This window comes from Oncorhynchus nerka, linkage group LG19 (assembly GCF_034236695.1).
Source record: "Oncorhynchus nerka isolate Pitt River linkage group LG19, Oner_Uvic_2.0, whole genome shotgun sequence".
Taxonomy (NCBI): Eukaryota; Metazoa; Chordata; class Actinopteri; order Salmoniformes; family Salmonidae; genus Oncorhynchus; species Oncorhynchus nerka.
Window position 1 is genome coordinate 26,422,521 of NC_088414.1, and position 20,231 is coordinate 26,442,751.

The following is a 20,231-nucleotide window of genomic DNA, read 5'->3' on the forward strand; positions in this document are numbered from 1 at the left end:
AAATAACACATCCAGGAAGGAGCAGCTTGGTATTGAAAGAGTAAAAACCACACAACTTACAGGAATGACTCCTGGGTCAAATTCCTGTTATGCAGGCCCAAAACAGGATGCTCAGGTGGTATTTGATGAAGACATTGGCACTACACTTGCTAAAGCAGGTGAACTAGATAATGACCCGTTGTAAACTATTTTAAAATACTTTTTCACTACTTATAGTGTAACCAAAGATTAAGGCAACATACAGTATACTTCAAATTGGTTTATTGAATCATATTAGTTGCTCAATTTCAACATGGAATCATACAATGACAACTAAATTCTTGCCAGGTTCCATATATTTCCCCAATTCCTTTCAATCAATATATTTTACACAATTTCTAAAGGAATCAACTTCTGGAAATCATATCCAAGGTGGTAAACTGCATGTTGAAAACAATATATAAACAGTATATTGAACACACAATTGTACTCTAGAAAGGGATAGCACACCAAAGCGTTACAATCGCCAGATTTACATTCTCAAACATTGCATACAGTAGTTCAATATAGAAACCAAAGTTTTATTCTCTGCATACACATAGCTCTGACCATCACTAAACAAACGCTCAACTAGAGGGAATTCATTTCCTCTCACATGTACAATAGATCAAAACACACCATATGCTGACAATCATATACTGCGGACAGTAAAACAATTTCTTCACATGTGTGTTTATCACAAAGGTAAGAGTAGGTAAACGATATTTTGTTATTTCAGACTTCATGGGAGTAAGTTATCTTAAGATAACCTTCTTTTCTTGAGAATTCACACATGCCCCTTACCCCAGTGAGTCAAACAGTTAATAAGATTAGGTCTAAGTAGTTTGCAGAACCATTTACATATCAAGACTGGGAAAAAAAGTATAAAATGCAATAAAGATTACACATACACGCCTGATTTTACTAAACCCTTGCCTTCCGAAGCTCATCAGTAATAGAACAATTGATGCACTACTTTCACTGTTAAGGTACAGTAAGATTTTATCAAACAAACATATTCCTCTGTAGCGCAATCTAGCAAGCAGTCGGTTTTAATCATGTCTGTTCCATAACTTTGAACTTAGTTCTCAGTAAGAAACAGTATTTCAGTCATATCCATTCAATTGAAATACAGATAGTTTGGTGGCACAAGAAAACACACGCTTTTTATTTATTTATTACATATTGTTTTTTTGATAAGGGCATTTTAACATGGACGAGAACTGCAATGCAAGTGAAATAAAAAAACACCAAGTATTTGTACCAGTTACTGAGGACTTTTGCAGTTACCGTAAGACACCTTGTGGACAGGAAGACTGGTAAACTTCAGAAGGCTGTTAGAAGTGTCGTGACCTGGCAGTTTATAACACAGACAAGGCGTGACAGACAAAGAAAGGGTAGAACCTCAGTTCTGCAGAGAGCAAAACATAAATCCCAAAATGTGAAAGACCACAAGAGCCCTTAAATCCACTTGTCTGTGGAAGTCAATATGCCAGGACATTCAGCTCCAAAGCGTGTTCCTCATGTTCCTGATATCACAGCGGGTTTAATTATTGATGTTCTTCTTTCTCTGTTGTATGAAATAACTATAGGTATGTATTTATGTAGCGAAGCCTTTACAGTGAGATATTTAGGTGCTGATGTGACCAGATAAGGGATCCAAACAAAGTGGCTGGAAGAAACTAGTAGACAAGGTGGATGGAGGGAGAAAATGCTTTGGCAACATCTCTATAGGGGTAGTATTTTTTTTAGCTGTCTCACTAATTGGTGAAGCAGCTAGTTAGCAAAATGAGGCATGAGGATGTTGGCTGTCTAGTACAAGTGTAGCAAAGGCAGGAAGTCCCAGTGAAAATCCTCCTGGCAGCAAAAGCGGAGTCCTTTCTCCGAAGGGCTCAACTGCTTGTTGGTACAGTCCATGCTGTTCATTACAATTCTGTTATCAATAACCAGTCTGTGGAACAAGTACTGAATATCTTCAACAAAAGTATATTCCTGTTTCATTATATCCCATCCACCCTTGTGTCCAAAAGCTTGTGAGTTTGGAGGGTTGTTGTATGGGAGCAGGTGCAGGTTAAATCAAACTCCCCACCACTGCTAAAAAGACATGGTCCCTTAAGCGTAGATTTGCCCAGGGCGAGTGTTGTCCCCAAGGCGGTCCTGACTGGGCTGGTGCTTGGTGTCATTGGACTTTATGACACTGGCATAGTCGTAGATCCCTACCTCCAGGTTCTTAGCCCTAAGGGCTGCAGTATGTAGTTTCTCCAGAAAGTCAGGCATACCTATGAGGGAGGAGGGCGACAGTTGATAACCAGGACTGAGGATAACATACAACCACATGGAAAACCACCATCATCTGATAAGAGACTGTAGACCATAATGACCTATTTATATATATTTTTTTTAAGAAAAAGGGGTTTGATTGAATAGGCCCCAAGGTGACTTTCCATCCAGATAAAAGTAAATCAGACCAAGAAACAAAGCACTGAGCTACAATACCAGCAGATTCAGCTTGTTGGGCATGTTGAATCCGCCAATTACTGTACCCCAGCTACCCCAAGCTAAAAATAAAATGATCCCTGGCCCATTGAGTTAGGTCTCAATAATTGTGCATAGTCAGTGGCTGCATTTGATGGAAAGATCAGGATTTGACTTACTTTTGTGCCCTACTGCCCTTCAGTGAAGCAATTCTATGTCTATTCAGATAAATATATTTTTTTATTGTTGATATTCCAACAATGACTACATCCAGTTTACACCTGGGGATAATCATTAAGCTCCATGAAAAGAAGAGAGAGCTCACCACTAGACACCATCCAGCTCACACAGTAGCGGGGAAAGGCGGTCTGAGGGTCGTCGCTGTAGGTCAGAAGGTAGTCAAAGCCATTCTGTGGGACAGGACGACATAAGGTCAGATACTGTAATTCAACATGCACACACATAACTAAATATTGCCCAATTATGAAATTATCTATGTTTTATGATAAACTCTTTACACCTCATCAAAGGTCTTGTGAGGTCGGATGACCATCTTGGACTGGTATAAGTGGACTCTGACATAGTCCTGAGTTTCCGGGACTCCAGGATGTTGAACCGCTCTAAAATGGCACAAAAAAAAGGACGGGAGATAAATAAATATTATTCCAAGCATAAAAAAATCTAATTTATACAAAAAGTAGCGCTGGGCAATATGGCCAAAATATATCATGGAATTTTTCAAATTTGACAGTATTTTGTTTTTGAAAAATTAAAAGTTCTACATTTGCTTTAGGAGTAGTGTGTGACCCTATGATGGCAACATACCATCAAAGTGAGTTCAATGAGTCTTTCTCCATTCTGATTGTTTTATACTGTTCAGTTCAACCCAAAATAACAACAGGTACCGGCCTTAATGTGAAATGCTTACTTACAAGCCCTTAACCTGTTGAGTGTAGGGGGCAGTATTTTGTTTAAATGAAAAAAACGTACCCAAATGAAACTGCCTATTTCTCAGGCCCAGAATCTAGAATATGCATATAATTGTCAGATTAGGATAGAAAACACTAAAGTTTCCAAAATGGTCACAATATCGTCTGTGAATATAACAGAACTGATATTGCAGGTGAAACCTGAGGAAAATCCAACCTGGAAGTGCTGTTTTTCCTGAAAGCTCTCTGTTCCATAGCCTGCCTTCGCTCCATTTAAAGGGATATCAACCAGATTCCTTTTCCTATGACTTCCCCATGGTGTGAACAGTCTTTATATGGTATAAAGGGATAGTTAAGGATTTTGTCAATGAAGCCCTTTATATTCTTCCCCAGACTCCGATGAACTCGTGGATACCATTTTTATGTCTCTGCGTGCAGTTCAAATGAAGTTACTAATGTTTGTGCAATTGCTAACTAGCATTAGCACAATGACTGGAAGTCTATAGTAACTGCTAGTAGATGCCACAGACTGTCACTGCGCTAATGCTCGTTAGCATTGGCTCACAAACTACCTCACTACCTTCATACTGAATGCAAAGATAAAAATGAGTTAATCGGACTCTGGGGAAAATGGCTTCATTGCCAAAATCCTGAACTATCCCTTTAACTAGCTCGCTACTTCTGTGCAAATGTTTTTTTCTTGTGATCTAAAGAAACGCTTGGGAATGTGTTTGTGGTTGAAATTTCTGTACGTTTTCCAAGCTAACCAAACGAGAAAATGTAGAATGCCATCGCTGAACGCCTCTAGATTCTACTCAATTTCACACAGATTTTAAAATCAGAACAGAACTTCCATTCCATTTAGCGACTGTTTTTGTTATAGTTCTCAGGTCAAAAGATTTAAGCAAATTATCCCCATTCGCTAGTAGGTAGAAGCTTGACTAGTTCATTTTGAAGAACATATGAGAAGAAGCCTAGGCTAAATTTAATAGCTAGCTGAATGTTATTTTACATTAACCTGGCTGATGTTACTGGAGTTTTCCTCCCTTATAATCAAAATATATTATACCTACAACCCAATATGGTTTAAAATGGAAACATCTTTAAGGGTCATATTTGAACAATCACAAATGTGATTAATCTTAGTTACCAACAGAAAACCATACGAGTAACTTAAATATTTGTATCGCTTTTGACAGCCTTCATTTCAATATAACTACTTGACATGAAGTCACTCACCTGGAGATCAGGACCATCAGATTATTCTCCACATCAACATCATAGCGACGCACATAAACATAGTCTCGTGAGTACATGGGATACTGTGGGAAGACAACACAACAAATCAAAAATCAAAAATGTAGGATAACTTATTGTTGTCATCTGTGGACTATGACACAGCCCTTATTTCAGGGAAACATTGTTTTCTTCCATAAAATACAACACTGTATGCTTGCATATCTGTAATAATCAAATCGAGAACACATGAACAAGGCAAAAACATGCAGAACTCAGTCTAGAAATGTTACAATGTAACAGAGAAACCACTGAGGAAATGAAAGCATATCGCAAGTGCATGACTTTGATAAGCACGAGTTCTGCATTTCTAGTGTGTGAGTTGGCAGGGGGAACTTACAGGGAAATGCGTGGCCCAGTGTACAACCTCTGAGCCTGTGTTGACGTCCCTGTCCACCACCTCCAGCTTAAGAACTAGAGCGTCCCACTTTTTCCTGTACTCAGTGTCCAACTGTGGCAAAGGGCAGTGCGTGAGACGAGAGGAACAGAGGCTTAAATTTAGCACACACATACAACACGTAGAGCTACATATCTCCACACAAACCTTACACTCCAACCAGGGCATTTGGGTAGACAGACACGCATGGCAATAAGCACACAGACACACAAAGGGAGTGTTTGAACATACAGGACTTCAGGTGCGGAATGTACACACAAGCCACTTGCACATTTTCTACTGAATCATTTCTTAACAGGTTCATTAACTAGGTTTCCATCCAATTGGCGACAGACTTTCATGTGAATATTCTAAAATACGCATAACAATATAAACATTTTCCCCACAGATGCTTTTCCGTTAAATTGACTTGTTGGGGATAAAACGCTGTGTGTGACATAGCGCACATAAATACCCTTTTCACTTACATTTCCATGAATAATACAAATTAAATGAGTTTCCATTGCCTTTAACACTGATGGTTTGCTCACACATTTTTTTTTGCGTTATATAGAGAGTTCGCCCACTCTGTTATTTGGCATATGCCAACAGCTCGCAGATACAGTGAAATTATTATGGACAAAAGAGCGATATTATTTCTATTTGTCAAATGGCAGCCAAGCATCAATGATCCTGTCACCAGAATAAGACCATTCATATTTATTGGAAAGAAGCATCAAGCTCATAACCTTGAACTTTCACCACCCTTTTCATAACTTATTTAATCTGTACCCTACTAAACCACATTCTTTCATGACAAGTTGTAGACAATACATGTCACCAAGTTCACTTCGATATGATGGTCATTATATCAATATTGGCGCATAAAAGCATTTCTCGCATAATATGTATTTTACAGACATCAAAAGTATCCCACCTTGTCTAGCGTACTTTGTATTGTCGACATTTGGAAAGTTTACCGACAAATGTTCGGTTTTCATAAGGCATTACATTTTTTAAATACGACATATACTACACTCGCATAAAAAGTTGCGATGGAAACTTGGTTCGTGAAGGTACAAGTTCTCTTGCACGCATTTTTTTAACATTAAAAATTTAACTATTATACCAAGTCAAGACAGTTTGCATAAAATAAACCTGCTTAGTACCTGAACATTGAAGAACTGTCTGGGGGTGACATCGTTGTAAGAACCCAAAACTGTGAAAAAGATTAGAGGGAAAAGGGTGTTGAGTGTTAATAATGACACTCAGACATGTAGATGATGATCATGGCAATAAGACGAAGGAAAAGAGTGCAAATATACATCAAAAAGGTTGATGAAATTATGACATGCCAGATAGAAAAGGTACCGGAAATTCGGAAAGTATTCAGACCCCTTGACTTCACATTTTGTTAAGCTAAAGCCTTATTCTAAAATGTATTATATTGTTTCTCAATCTACACACAATAGCCCATAATGACAAAGCAAAAAGAAGTTTAGAATTTTTTGCGAACATATATATTTAAAAAAAATCTAATTTACCCAAGTATTCAGACCCTTTACTCAGTACTTTGTTGAAAGACCTATGGCAGCGATTACAGCCTCGAGTCTTCTTTGGTATGACGCTAAAAGCTTGGCTCACCTGTATTTGGGTTTCTCCCATTCTCTCTGCAGATCCTCTCAAGCTCGGTCAGGTTGGATGGGGAGTGTCGCTGCACAGGTATTTTCAGGTCTCTCTAGAGATGTTTGATCGGGTTCAAGTCCGGCTCTGGCTGGGCCACTCAAGGACATTGAGACTTGTACCGAAGCCCCTCCTGTGTTGTCTAGGCTGTTTGCTTAGGGTCGTTGTCCTGTTGGAAGGTGAACCTTCATCTTGAGTGCTCTGGAGCAGGTTATCATCAAGGATCTCTGTACTTTGCCTCGATCCTGACTAGTCTCCCAGTCCTTGCCGCTGAAAGACATCCCCACAACATGATGCTGCAACCACCATGCTTCACTGTAGGGATGGTGCCAGGTTCCCGCCAGACGTGACGCTTGGCATTAAGGCCAAAGAGTTCATTCTTGGTTTCATCAGACCAGAGAACCTTGATTCTCATGGTCTAAGAGTTTCTAGGTGCCTTTTGACAAACTCCAAGCGGGCTGTCGTGTCTTTTACTGAGGAGTAGCTTCCTTCTGCCCACTCTACTATAAAGGCCTGATTGGTGGAGTGCTGCAGAGATGTTGTCCTTCTGGAAGGTCTCCCATCTCCACAGAGGAACTCTGGCGCTTTGACAGAGTGACCTTCGGGTTCTTGGTCACCTCCCTGACCAAGGCCCTTCTCCCTTGTGTAAGGACTGACGCCAGAGATCAGAAGCAGGTACGGGGAGTCAACATTTAATAAGGAACAGACATGAAACAAGACAGGTACAGCGTCAGCACACAGGCAAAACAACAACATTCTTCAATCACTGCAGCAGCAGGGAACAGAGATGGGGAACTGACAAATATAGGGGAAGTAATAATCAGATGATTGAGTCCAGGTGAGTCCAATAACACGCTGATGTGCAAGACGGGGAAAGGCAGGAGTACTGATGGTGGCAGGAGTGTGTAATGCCGGAGAGCCTGGCGCCTTCGAGCACCAGAGAGGGGGAGCAGGCATGACACCCTGATTGCTCAGTTTGGCTGGGTGGTCAGCTTTACGAAGTCTTGGCGGGAACAAACTTCTTCCATTTAAGAATGGGGGCTACCAGACCTTCAATGTTGTAGATACTTTCTGGTACCCTTCTCCAAATTTGTGCCTCGACACAATCCTGTCTCGGAGCATGGCTTGGTTTTTGCTCTGACATGCACTGTCAACGGTGGGACCTTATTGACAGGTGTGTGTCTTTCCAAATCATGTCCAAATCAATGGAAACAGGATGCCCTTGAGCTCAATTTGGAGACTCATAGCAAAGGGTCTGAATACTTTTGTAAAGTTTTTGTTATTTATTAGCAAAAATGTCTAAAAACCTGTCATTATGTTGTATTGTGTGTAGATTGGATTAAATAAACATTTCCTCATTTTAGATTAAGGCTGTAACAAAATGTGTAAAAAGTGAAGGGGTCTGAATACTCAATTCTAATTGTCAACAATCAATTACATTTATTTATAAAGCCCTTCTTACATCAGCTGCTGTCACTACAGAAACCCAGCTTAAAACCCCAAACAGCAAGCAATGCAGGTGTAGAAGCACAACAAAGCTATAAGTGACAATGCAGGCTGACCTCTGTATTCCCACAAGTGGCTTCCCTCGATGGGCCGCCTCCACACTTTGAAGTTATTCTTCTCCATGACAACCTCCCAGCCGGTCTCCACCTGCCCTGCAGCCTTCTCCTTTTCTGAAGATGCACTCAGATTCTTCACCTTCTCCAAAGCTTGGAGCTCTAGTCCACATCTGGGGAAGTGTGCAGTGATAGAGATCTTAACACGGTAATATCACAGTACCAACATTTTGGAATACCGTAGCACCATTTCATATGATACTGAATTTTTTCCAGCCCTAGCGATCTAAAAAAACCTGCTACAAAATGTTTATAAATTCAGTTGAATTGAAGAAACAGCCACTAGTCTCTGGTATGCACAGGTCCAATCATATTCACTTCCATGCTCACATCACGTGTAGCAGCTGTAATCAGCCAGCATAACCCTCTACCAGCCCTCCCTCACATGCTTCTCTCCTTCTGCTCTTCATGTGCATCCTCAGTCAGTTAAAACAAAATATATACATTTAGCAGTGATGGAGAGCAGGGATGCAGACCCTGATGAGTCTGTAAGATTTGTACATTTGTTACATTGGAGCAGCGCACAAAGCGAGCAATGTTGATACATTGTATGATTTCAAATAGCCTGTTATAACCAAGAGCACAGACCAGTCTGAGTTTGAAGTTCACTGTCATGCAGCCTCAGTGTCAGAGGGGTAAAATGGAGCACTGCTTGGCGACAGGCCTGCTTGCAGCTTCACAGCAAAGAAAACGGCTTGTCTCGAGCCTATATGGTTTTTAAAAATGTGACCCATATTACTGGAGATACCTATTTTAAAATGGGATTCGTGCACATTGATTAAATTTTACAAACATGTCGCAGGCTGTGTTGTACTAATCCCGGGTTCGCTAATTATTGGTTTGATAAGACTGTTCGGTCATGTTACCTAGCTAGCATACGCCTAATGTAAGCCTAAACTACAGTTGAAGTCGGAAGTTTACATGCTTAGGTTGGAGTCATTAAAACACATTTTTCAACCACGCCGCAAATTTCTTGTTAACCTCTTGAAGCTAGGGGGCACTATTTTTATGTTTGGAAAAATAACGTTCCCAAAGTAAAACGGCCTATTTCTCAGGACCAGATGCTAGAATATGCATATAATTGACAGATTAGGATAGAAAACACTCTCAAGTTTCCAGAACTGATATTGCAAGCGAAACCCTGAGGAAAATCCAATCAGGAAGTGCCTCTTATTTTGAAACCCTTCTGTTCCGATGCATGCCTATCCTCCATTTAAAGGGATATCAACCAGATTCCTTTTTCTCTGGCTTCCCTAAGGTGTCAGTCTTTAGACATAGTTTCAGGCTTTTATTTTGAAAAATGAGCGTGAAAGATCACATTGCGTAAGTGGATAGGTGGGGGCTCTCAGAGTGAGTTTTTGCGCAACAGAGTAAAGCCGCCATTGTTCCTCCCGCTGTTATTGAAAGACCTACACACTCGGTTGATATATTATCGAATATATATTTTAAAAACTGAGGAATGATTATATAAAAACGTTTGACATGTTTCTGTGGACATTATGAAGACTATTTGGAATTTCTGTCTGCGTTGTCATGACCGCTCTTTCCTGTGGATTTCTGAACATAACGCAACAAACAAATATCGTTATTTTGGGTATTAAAATAATCTTTATGGAACAAAAGGAACATTTGTTGTGTAACTGGGAGTCTCGTGAGTGAAAACATCCGAAGATCAAAAGGTAAAAGGTTCATTTGATTGCTTTTCTGATTTTCGTGACCAAGCTTCCTGATGGTAAGTGTACATAATGCTATTGCTAGGCTATTGATAAACTTACAAACGCTTGGATTGCTTTCGCTGTAAAGCATAATTTCAAAATCTGAGACGACAGGTGGATTAACAAAAGGCTAAGCTGTGTTTTGCAATATTGCACTTGTGATTTCATGAATATGAATATTTTCTTGTAATATTATTTGACTGTTGCGCTATGCTATTCAGCGGTTGCTGAAGAAAATGATCCCGCGACAGGGATGGGTAGCGTCAAGAAGTTAAAATCTCTTAGGGATAGTGAGACGCTAGCGTCTCAAGTGGCCAATAGCCTTGGGAAATGCATAGCGCCAAATTCAAATAAAACGCGATAAAACTCTAACTTTCATTAAATCACACATGCAGGGTACTCAATTAAAGCTACACATGTAGCAACATGTCAGATTTTTTTAAATGCTTTTCGGCGAAAGCATGAGAAGCTATTATCTGATAGCATGCACCCCCCTGAACCACCTGAACGAGTTGTAAACAAAATAATTAGCGTAGCCGGCCTACACAAAACGCTGAAATAAAATATAAAACATGCATTACCTTTGACGAGCTTCTTTGTTGGCACTCCAATATGTCCCATAAACATCACAATTGGTCCTTTTTTTCGATTAATTCCGTCCATGTATACCCAAAATGTCCATTTATAAAGCAGGTTTGATCCAGAAAAAAACTGCTTTCCAAAACACAACGTCACTACAAAACATTTCAAAAGTTGCCTATAAACTTTGCCAAAATATTTCAAACTACTTTTGTAATACAACTTTAGGTATTTTTAAACGTTAATAATCGGTCAAATTGTAGACGGGGCAAACTGTATTCGATAGAGAAAGTAAACAAAACATGCCCCTTTTTCCCTCTTGCGTAACTCTCAACAGTGTAACGTTGTTCAAGGATGTGCCTCTTCGTTTCACCAATGATTAACTTCAACCTAATTCCAAAGACTGGTGACATCCTGTGGAAGTCGTAGGAACTGTAAAATGGGCGCTATCTAATTTCCCTTGGCAAAGACAACTGAGGGAACTGTCAGAGGATTTTTTTAAAATTCTGAACAGTTTTTCCTTGGGGTTTTTCCTGCTACATAAGTTCTGTTATAGTCACAGGCATGATTGAACCAGTTTTAGAAACTTCAGAGTGTTTTCTATCCACACCTACTAATCATATGCATATAATATATTCCTGGCATGAGTAGCAGGAAGTTGAAATTGTGCACGCTATTTATCAAAAAGTGGAAATGCTGCCCCCTATCTCTAAGAAGTTAAGGTCCATGTGCTTATTGATTGTGACCCATCTTGCCGGGCAGAGACTGAAGTGTGAGCTTGTTTTTCCCAGTTATTTTTACATTTTGTTCACGCCTACATGAATAATCATTCTATTTTTATTTTATTTTAAAACATTGTAAACTTTATTTTTGGTCCAGTGGATGGTCAGTCTGTGGCCATGACTGTCTGTGAGTGGTTGCATTTCTCCACCCTTAGCCCTTGACTGTTTACAGGAACAATGGTGAGGTGTTTGCTCTGTCCCTGTACTATAGATTGCCCTTTAACCTTTGTAGCCTTCTGCCTGGTGTGTTTACCTCCATGCTTCAAAGTGGGAACCACACATGCGGAGATCATCCGTTCACCTACTCTGCGTCTCACAAAGACATGGAGAGTGGTACACGGAACCAAAAATCTCCAATTTGGACTCATCAGACCAAAGGACAGATTTCCACCGGTCTAATGTTCATTGCTCGTGTTTCTTGGCCCAAGCAAGTCTCTTCTTACTGGTGTCCTTTAGTAGTGGTTTCCTTGAAGCGATTCGACCATGAAGGCCTGATTCACGCAGTCTCCTCTTAACGGTTGATGTTGAGATGTGCCTGTTACATAAACTCTGAAGCATTGACTTGCGCTGCCATTTCTGAGGCTGATAACTCTAATGAACTTACCATCTGCAGCAGAGGTAACTCTGGGTCTTCCTTTCCTGTGGCGGTCCTCATTTGAGCCAGTTTCATCATAGCGCTTGATAGTTTTTGCGACTACACTTGAAAAAAAATAATAATAATCTGGATTGACTGACCTTCACGTCTTAAAGTAATGATGGACTGTCATTTCTCTTTGCTTATTTGAGCTGTTCTTGCCATAATATGGACTTGGTCTTTTACCAAATAGGGCCATCTTCTATATACCTACCCTACCTTGTCACAACATCGGAATTTCTTTCCTTTTCAGAAATTAACAAGGCACACCTGTTAATTGAAGTGTGTTTCAGGTGACTACAACATGAAGCTGGTTGAGAGAATACCAAGAGTGTACAAAGCTGTCATCAAGGCAAAGGGTGGCTACTTTCAAGAAGATCAAATATAAAATATATTTTGATTTGTTTAACACTTTTTTGGTTACTACATGATTCCATATCTGTTATTTCATAGTTTTGATGTCTTCACTATTATACTACAATGTAGAAAATAGTACAAATAAAGAATAACCTGGAATGAGTAGGTGTGTACAAACTTTTGACTGGTACTATATGCATGCATGCGTCTAGATCTCAATCTAGAACAAGATTATCTATTTTGGATGCAATTTCAATGGAGTTGATGGAGCGATAGGAAGATTGCGAGAGAGTGCTTGCGCGTGCACTTACTTAAAGCAACGATATTCTTATAATAGGCTGTTTTATAAAAAAATACTTTTCAATTTTAAAAAAACAAGGTGAACTCCGAAAGACAGATGGAGATGTGTATATTAGAAGCGCATTCAGTCTTTATATTACTGTAGTATAGGCTATGCTGCAGCAAATGTAGGCCTACCAGTCACAATAAAAAAAGGTTAACATGAGATAGGTCTACATGCAATGTGAACTGAGCTCCATACTGGGATGGGCGGTCTGTGCCCACCCTTCATCATCACGAAGAGAAGCCAGAATTATATTATTGCATAAAATGTAACAGTTCCATTTCACACCATAATGTTCATATGAATAATGAATTAAAATTGACCGGTTTCTCACAGTTATTTATCCGGGGAACAGGGAGTGGTTTGGGGCAGTAAATCTCAGTAACCAGGTTCCCACCCTTCAACCTTAGAAAATACATGTATTGAAAAGTTTGTATTTATTTTTTATTAAAAAGTTTAACGGTACTGAAAAACCATCCTGTGGCTTTTTTCAAATACCCCGATATACAGCATATAAGGCATACTGCCCAAGCCTAGTTGGTAGGCTTGATCACCAATGATGAGAAATCCTATAGGGAGGTCAGAGGCCTGGCAGTGTAGTGCAAAGACAAAAACCTCTCCTTCAACGTCAAAAATGACAAAAGATTGTGGCGAATAGGAGGGCCGAGCATGCCCCCCATTCACATCGACGGGGTTGTAGTGGAGCGGGTCAAGAGCTTAAGGTTTCTCGGTGTCCGCATCAATAAGGACCTATCATGTTCCAAAACACACCAACACAGTCGTGAAGAGGGCACGACAACACCTCTACTCCCTCAGCAGACTAAAAAGATTTAACATGGACCCTCAGATCCTCAACAAGTCCAACAGCTGCACCACTGTGAGCAGCTTGACTGGCTGCATCCCAGATTGGTATTGCAATTGCTTATCATTCGACCGCCAGGCGCTACAGAGGGTAATGTGTACGGACTAGTAAATCACAGGGTCAAGCTCCCTGACATCCAGGATGTCTAGACCAGGCGGTGACAGAGGAAGGCCCTAAAATGTGTCAAACACTCCAGCCACCCAAGTCATAAGCTGTGTTCGAATACTCATACTAAACCGCACTAACCTTACTATTTCTGACGTGAATTTAGTATGTAGTATGCTTATTGGTCATAGTTAGTATGCCAAATGTTCCCAGATGTTGTACTACATTAGCCAAAATACAAAGTATACAAGCAGTGGACAATATTTCCTTGCTTTTAGGGCAAGTAATGCAATTCAGAAAATGGGCGTGGCTTCACACCGTTTTCAGATTTTAAGAAAATAGTGGAAAATATGCAGCCGAAGTCCGACGAGAGCGTATACAAACTCATTGCTTTATGACAAATGTTAAGGAAATGTTGAGCAATGTATAGTCGTTGTGCGTCCACAATGGACATAGCCATAATTAACTATCTACTCCGATTTCAGAGAGAGCCAGAGCGCAGAATACCTGATGAATTTACAAACGCTAAAAACCCCATTGAATATACGGCCGGTGTCAGTAAACGTCTGCAAAAAAAGTGGAATTAAATTGTTGCCAGCAGCACAGTTACAATCACAAATGCTCTGGATAACATGAAAGCAGCCTAACCAGCTCTGCTAGGGCAATTAAAAATGGTCAGATCGAGGCTTTCTCTCATTTGTGTCAGGAATTAGCTAGCAAGCTAGCCAACTAAGCTGTTAGCTTGGGTGCTTGACTGCACAACGCTCGGCTCAACTCGACTCCTCAGCCAGAGCGTCCAGTGACGCTCTCAGAGAGCGAAACACTCTGAATTTATGAACGGAAAATCTGACAAACAACGGTCTGCAATTACGAACGCCTAGAGCGCACCCTGCATAGCAACAGCATCAACTTCAGGTAGACAGCCGAAGCGCTAGTATGCTCAACTGAAAGGATACCATTTGTTTACAGTATACTAAAATGAACTAATAGTATATACTCATTAACAACACAGCTATAGACCGTCATCTCTGCTACCGCATGTTAAGCGGTGCCCAAGCACCAAGTCTGGGACCAAAAGGCTCCTGAACAGTTTCTACCCCCAAACCATAAAACTAACTGTCAGTAATCAAATGGCTACCCTGACTATTTGAATTGACCCCCTTTCTTATTTGCACTGACGCTTGCACTGGCTCTATGAACACACTGGAATCTACCCTGCCTCACACAGGAAGCAGCGCAGGTCCTAATCCAGGCACTTGTCATCTCCCGTCTGGATTACTGCAACTCGCTGTTGGCTGGGCTCCCTGCCTGTGCCATTAAACCCCTACAACTCATCCAGAACGCCGCAGCCCGTCTGGTGTTCAACCTTCCCAAGTTCTCTCACGTCACCCCGCTCCCTCCACTGGCTTCCAGTTGAAGCTCGCATCCGCTACAAGACCATGGTGCTTGCCTACGGAGCTGTGAGGGGAACGGCACCTCAGTACCTCCAGGCTCTGATCAGGCCCTACACCCAAACAAGGGCACTGCGTTCATCCACCTCTGGCCTGCTCGCCTCCCTACCACTGAGGAAGTACAGTTCCTGCGCAGCCCAGTCAAAACTGTTCGCTGCTCTGGCCCCCCAATGGTGGAACAAACTCCCTCACGACGCCAGGACAGCGGAGTCAATCACCACCTTCCGGAGACACCTGAAACCCCACCTCTTTCAGGAATACCTAGGATAGGATAAAGTAATCCTTCTCACCCCCCCCTTAAAAGATTTAGATGCACTATTGTAAAGTGGCTGTTCCACTGGATGTCTTAAGGTGAACGCACCAATTTGTAAGTCGCTCTGGATAAGAGCGTCTGCTAAATGACTTAAATGTAATGTTAAATGTAATGTAAATGTACCCATACATACTACACCAACACTCCAACACACACACCTTTCAGAAAGTATTCACACCCCTTTACTTTTTCCACATTGTTGGAAAAGCCTGAATTTTAAAAATGTATTAATTAAAAAATATATTGTCAATGGCCTACACACAATACTCCATCAATTAATCAACCCCTTTGTTATGGCAAGACTAAATACGTTTAGGAGTAAACATTTGCTTAACAAGTCACGATAAGCTACATGGACTGTGTGTAATAAGTGTTTAACATGATTTTTGAATGACTACCTCATCTCTGTACCCCACAGACACAATTATCTATAAGGTCAAATTTCAAATACAGATTCAACCACAAGATCAGGGAGGATTTCCTATGCCTTGCAAAGAAGGGCACCCATTGCTAAATGGGTAAAAAAATAATGATATATACAGTGGGGAGAACAAGTATTTGATACACTGCTGATTTTGAAGGTTTTCCTACTTACAAAGCATGTAGAGGTCTGTAATTTTTATCATAGGTACACTTCAACTGTGAGAGACGGAATCTAAAACAAAAATCCAGAAAATCACATTGTATGATTCTTTAGAAATTAATTTGCATTTTATTGCATGACATAAGTATTTGATACATCAGAAAAGCAGAACTTAATATTTGGTACAGAAACCTTTGTTTGCAATTACAGAGATCATACACTTCCTGTAGTTCTTGACCAGGTTTGCACACACTGCAGCAGGGATTTTGGCCCACTCCTCTATACAGACCTTCTCCAGATCCTTCAGGTTTCGAGGCTGTCGCTAGGCAATACAGACTTTCAGCTCCCTCCAAAGGATGTTCTATTGGGTTCAGGTCTGGAGACTGGCTAGGCCATTCCAGGACCTTGAGATGCTTCTTACGGAGCCACTCCTTAGTTGCCCTGGCTGTGCGTTTCGGGTCATTGTCATGCTGGAAGACCCAGCCACGACCCATCTTCAATGCTCTTACTGAGGGAAGGAGGTTGTTGGCCAAGATCTCGCGATACACGGCCCCATCCATCCTCCCCTCAATACGGTGCAGTCGTCCTGTCCCTTTTGCAGAAAAGCATTCCCAAAGAATGATGTTTCCACCTCCATGCTTCACGGTTGGGATGGCGTTCTTGGGGTTGTACTCAACCTTCTTCCTCCAAACACGGCGAGTGGAGTTTAGACCAAAAAAAGCTCTATTTTTGTCTCATCAGACCACATGACCTTCTCCCATTCCTCCTCTGGATCATCCAGATGGTCATTGGCAAACTTCAGACAGGCCTGGACATGCGCTGGCTTGAGCAGGGGGACCTTGCATGCGCTGCAGAATTTTAATCCATGACGGCGTAGTATGTTAGTAATGGTTTTCTTTTAGACTGTGGTCCCAGCTCTCTTCAGGTCATTGATCAGGTCCTGCCATGTAGTTCTGGGCTGATTCCTCACCTTCCTCATGATCATTGATGCCCCACGAGGTGAGATCTTGCATGGAGCCCCAGACCGAGGGTGATTGAACGTCATCTTGAACTTCTTCCATTTTCTAATAATTGCGCCAACAGTTGTTGCCTTCTCACCAAGCTGCTTGCCTATTGTTCTGTAGCCCATCCCAGCCTTGTGCAGGTCTATAATTTAACCCTGATGTCCTTACACAGCTCCCTGGTCTTGGCCATTGTGGAGAGGTTGGAGTCTGTTTGATTGAGTGTGTGGACAGGTGTCTTTTATACAGGTAACGAGTTCAAACAGGTGCAGTTAATACAGGTAATGAGTGGAGAACAGGAGAGCTTCTTAAAGAAAAACTAACAGGTCTGTGAGAGCCGGAATTCTTACTGGTTGGTAGGTGATCAAATACTTACGTCATGCAATAAAATGCAAATTAATTACTTAACTCATACAATGTGATTTTCTGGATTTTTGTTTTAGATTCCGTCTCTCACAGTTGAAGTGTACCTATGATAAAAATTACAGACCTCTACATGCTTTGTAAGTAGGAAAACCTGTAAAATCGACAGTGTATCAAATACTTGTTCTCCCCACTGTGTGGATATATATATATATATAAACAGTTTTACATTGGTAACCAACGAAGGAAACTGCTCAGAGATTTCACCATGAGGCCAATAGTAACTTTAAAACAGTTAAGCGTTTAATGGCTGTGATAGGAGAAAACTGAAGATGGATCAACATTGTAGTTACTCCACAATAATAATCTAATTGACAAAGTGAAAAGAAGATAGCCGGTACTCAATTAAAAGACTCCAAAACATGCATTCTGTTTGCAATAAAGGCACTAAAGTAATACTGAAAAAAAATGTGGCAAAGCAATTGACTTGTTGTGTTCGAGGCAAAACCAATACAACACATTACTGAGTACCACTCTCCATATTTTCAAGCATTGTCGTGGCTGCATCATGTTATGGGCATGCTTGTAATTGTTAAAGGAGTGGGCAGTTTTTCAGGATAAAAAAAATATTACAGAATGGAGCTAAGAACAGGCATAATCCTTGAGGAAAACCTTGCTCAGTCTGCTTTCCACCAGACACTGGGAGGTGAATTCACCTTTCAGCAGGATAATAACCTAAAACAGGCCAAATCCACTGCAGTTGCTTACCAAGAAGCGAGTGAATGTTCCTGAGCATCTCATTTACAGATTTGACTTAAATCTACTTGAAAATCTACAGCAATACCTGAAAATGGTTGTCTAGCAATTATCAACAACTAATTTGACAGCGCTTTTAGAAATTTGAAAATAAAAAAACAGCCAAATGTTGCACCATCCAGGTGTGGAAAGCACTTAGAGCCTTACTCAGAAAGACACAGCTGTAATCGGTGCCAAAGGTGCTTATACAAAGTATTGACTCTGGGGTGTGAATACTTATGTAAATTAGATCTGTATTTAATATTCAACATGTTTTCACTTTGTCATTATGGAGTATTGTGTGTAGATGGGTGAGAAAACAATTGTATTTAATCCATTTTGAATTCCGGTTGTAACAAAATGTGGAATGAATCAAAAGGGTATGAATACTTTCAAGGTACTGTAAACTAAATATGCTCACACATACACGCATATTGACGCTGCCCCTACGCTGTTTATTATACGTTGACAGTACAATATGGACACAATGTTCACATGATAAACTGAGTGGTTCGAGCCCTGAATGTTAGTTGCCAGACTGCCGCAGGGGTATGACAAAACATGTATTTTTACGTTGGTAACAAGTTTATAATAGCAATAAGGCACATCGGGGGTTTGTGGTATATCGCCAATATACCACGGCTAAGGTCTGTATCCAGGCACTCTGCGTTGCGTCGCCTTTAAGAGCTGCCCTTGCAGTGATATATTGTCCATATATCACACCCCCTTTGGCCTTATTGCTTAATTTTAAGTAACAGCATGTACCTGTGTAGTTCGTCATCTCGAACCTTCTCGTCCTCCCACATAAATACACCAGCCAGTGCAGCCATAAGCTTCCCCGTGGAGGCGTGCTTGCTCTGGAGTCGACGCCATATGCTTCCTACCAGAGTCCACCTGGTACGCTCCGAGTACAGGTTTGAGTAGAGCTCTCCAATCTGATGAGCGCGTCGAAGCCTCTGGCCGGTCACAAAGCTACAATGGTTGGCAAAAATTGACAGCAGGCCTTGCTTCTTCTTGTCAGATCTCGCCTTTTCACTCGTGCCCATCCCTGATCTCTGGAGCCATGACAACAACAGGCCAATGCGTCGTCCCATCCATGAGGTGGTTACGGATTTGCCCTTGCCAATTCCATGTCCCAGTGCATTACTGCTTTGAAACCTAACAGCACATACAGTGATTTCACATAACGCTATAGGCCGCCGTTGTATAGACTGAAACATGCTGCCGGCTGTGCAAGTTTAAACAACTAGAAGTGGCCGCTAATTAAAGCAAGTGGTTGAATTGGAACACTCGTTACCAACAATGTCACGTTTTGACACTGTCAATATTGACGGCAAACTACGAATAATTTACATAACTATAAGAAGCAAACCACACTGCCAAATATGCAGCTTGTGCCAACGTTCGCTGGTTATACAGCTAGGTTGTTCCTTTACAGGCCTAACAAAGTATCCAAGGTCCCATGCTCTTAGTAAACTTATGACGTTTGTCTAGCTAACGTAAGCTGCACGAGCCAAGCACTATCTACCATGGAACCGATTACCTTTGCATAGCGGGCAGATTACGTACAGTTTTTTGAATAGTTGTATAAACCACTATTACTTTTAATTGTGCGCAATTCGGTTAAATTACTAGCTCACCAATTTCACGTTTTACTTGCACATCGCAGTCAGTCGACCTGATCCCTACCTTCCACGCCCCTCGAGAGGACCCTCCTTATTTGGAGAACACAATTATTATTGGTCATTCGTCGTTGGGGTGCAATTTTCATTGGCAGTAGTTGTTGTCAATATTTTGATTAGCAACTAGCAGGTTAAGTTGTGATCCTGACGTCATTCTGCCTTGAAGGACCACGATAAAGGTGAAAAGGAGTCTATGCAAATGCACAGTTGCATTAGCAAGATAATCAGAAATAATGCTAAACGAAAAAAATAATACAGTTGAATCATTAA

At 41.0% G+C, this 20,231-nt stretch overlaps 1 protein-coding gene across 1 annotated transcript; it reads right to left on the minus strand.

Moving 5' to 3' along the window:
* Nucleotides 1-244: 244 nt before the first annotated feature.
* Nucleotides 245-19,976, minus strand: stard7 (StAR related lipid transfer domain containing 7). The gene is made up of 8 exons (XM_029620601.2): nucleotides 19,045-19,976; nucleotides 8,340-8,509; nucleotides 6,264-6,313; nucleotides 5,059-5,169; nucleotides 4,662-4,744; nucleotides 3,014-3,113; nucleotides 2,819-2,903; nucleotides 245-2,297 (listed from the first exon to the last, which is right to left on the minus strand). The coding sequence occupies exons 1-8, from the start codon at nucleotides 19,497-19,499 to the stop codon at nucleotides 2,131-2,133; spliced, it is 1,221 nt and encodes a 406-aa protein (XP_029476461.1). The 5' UTR covers nucleotides 19,500-19,976; the 3' UTR covers nucleotides 245-2,130.
* Nucleotides 19,977-20,231: the final 255 nt, after the last annotated feature.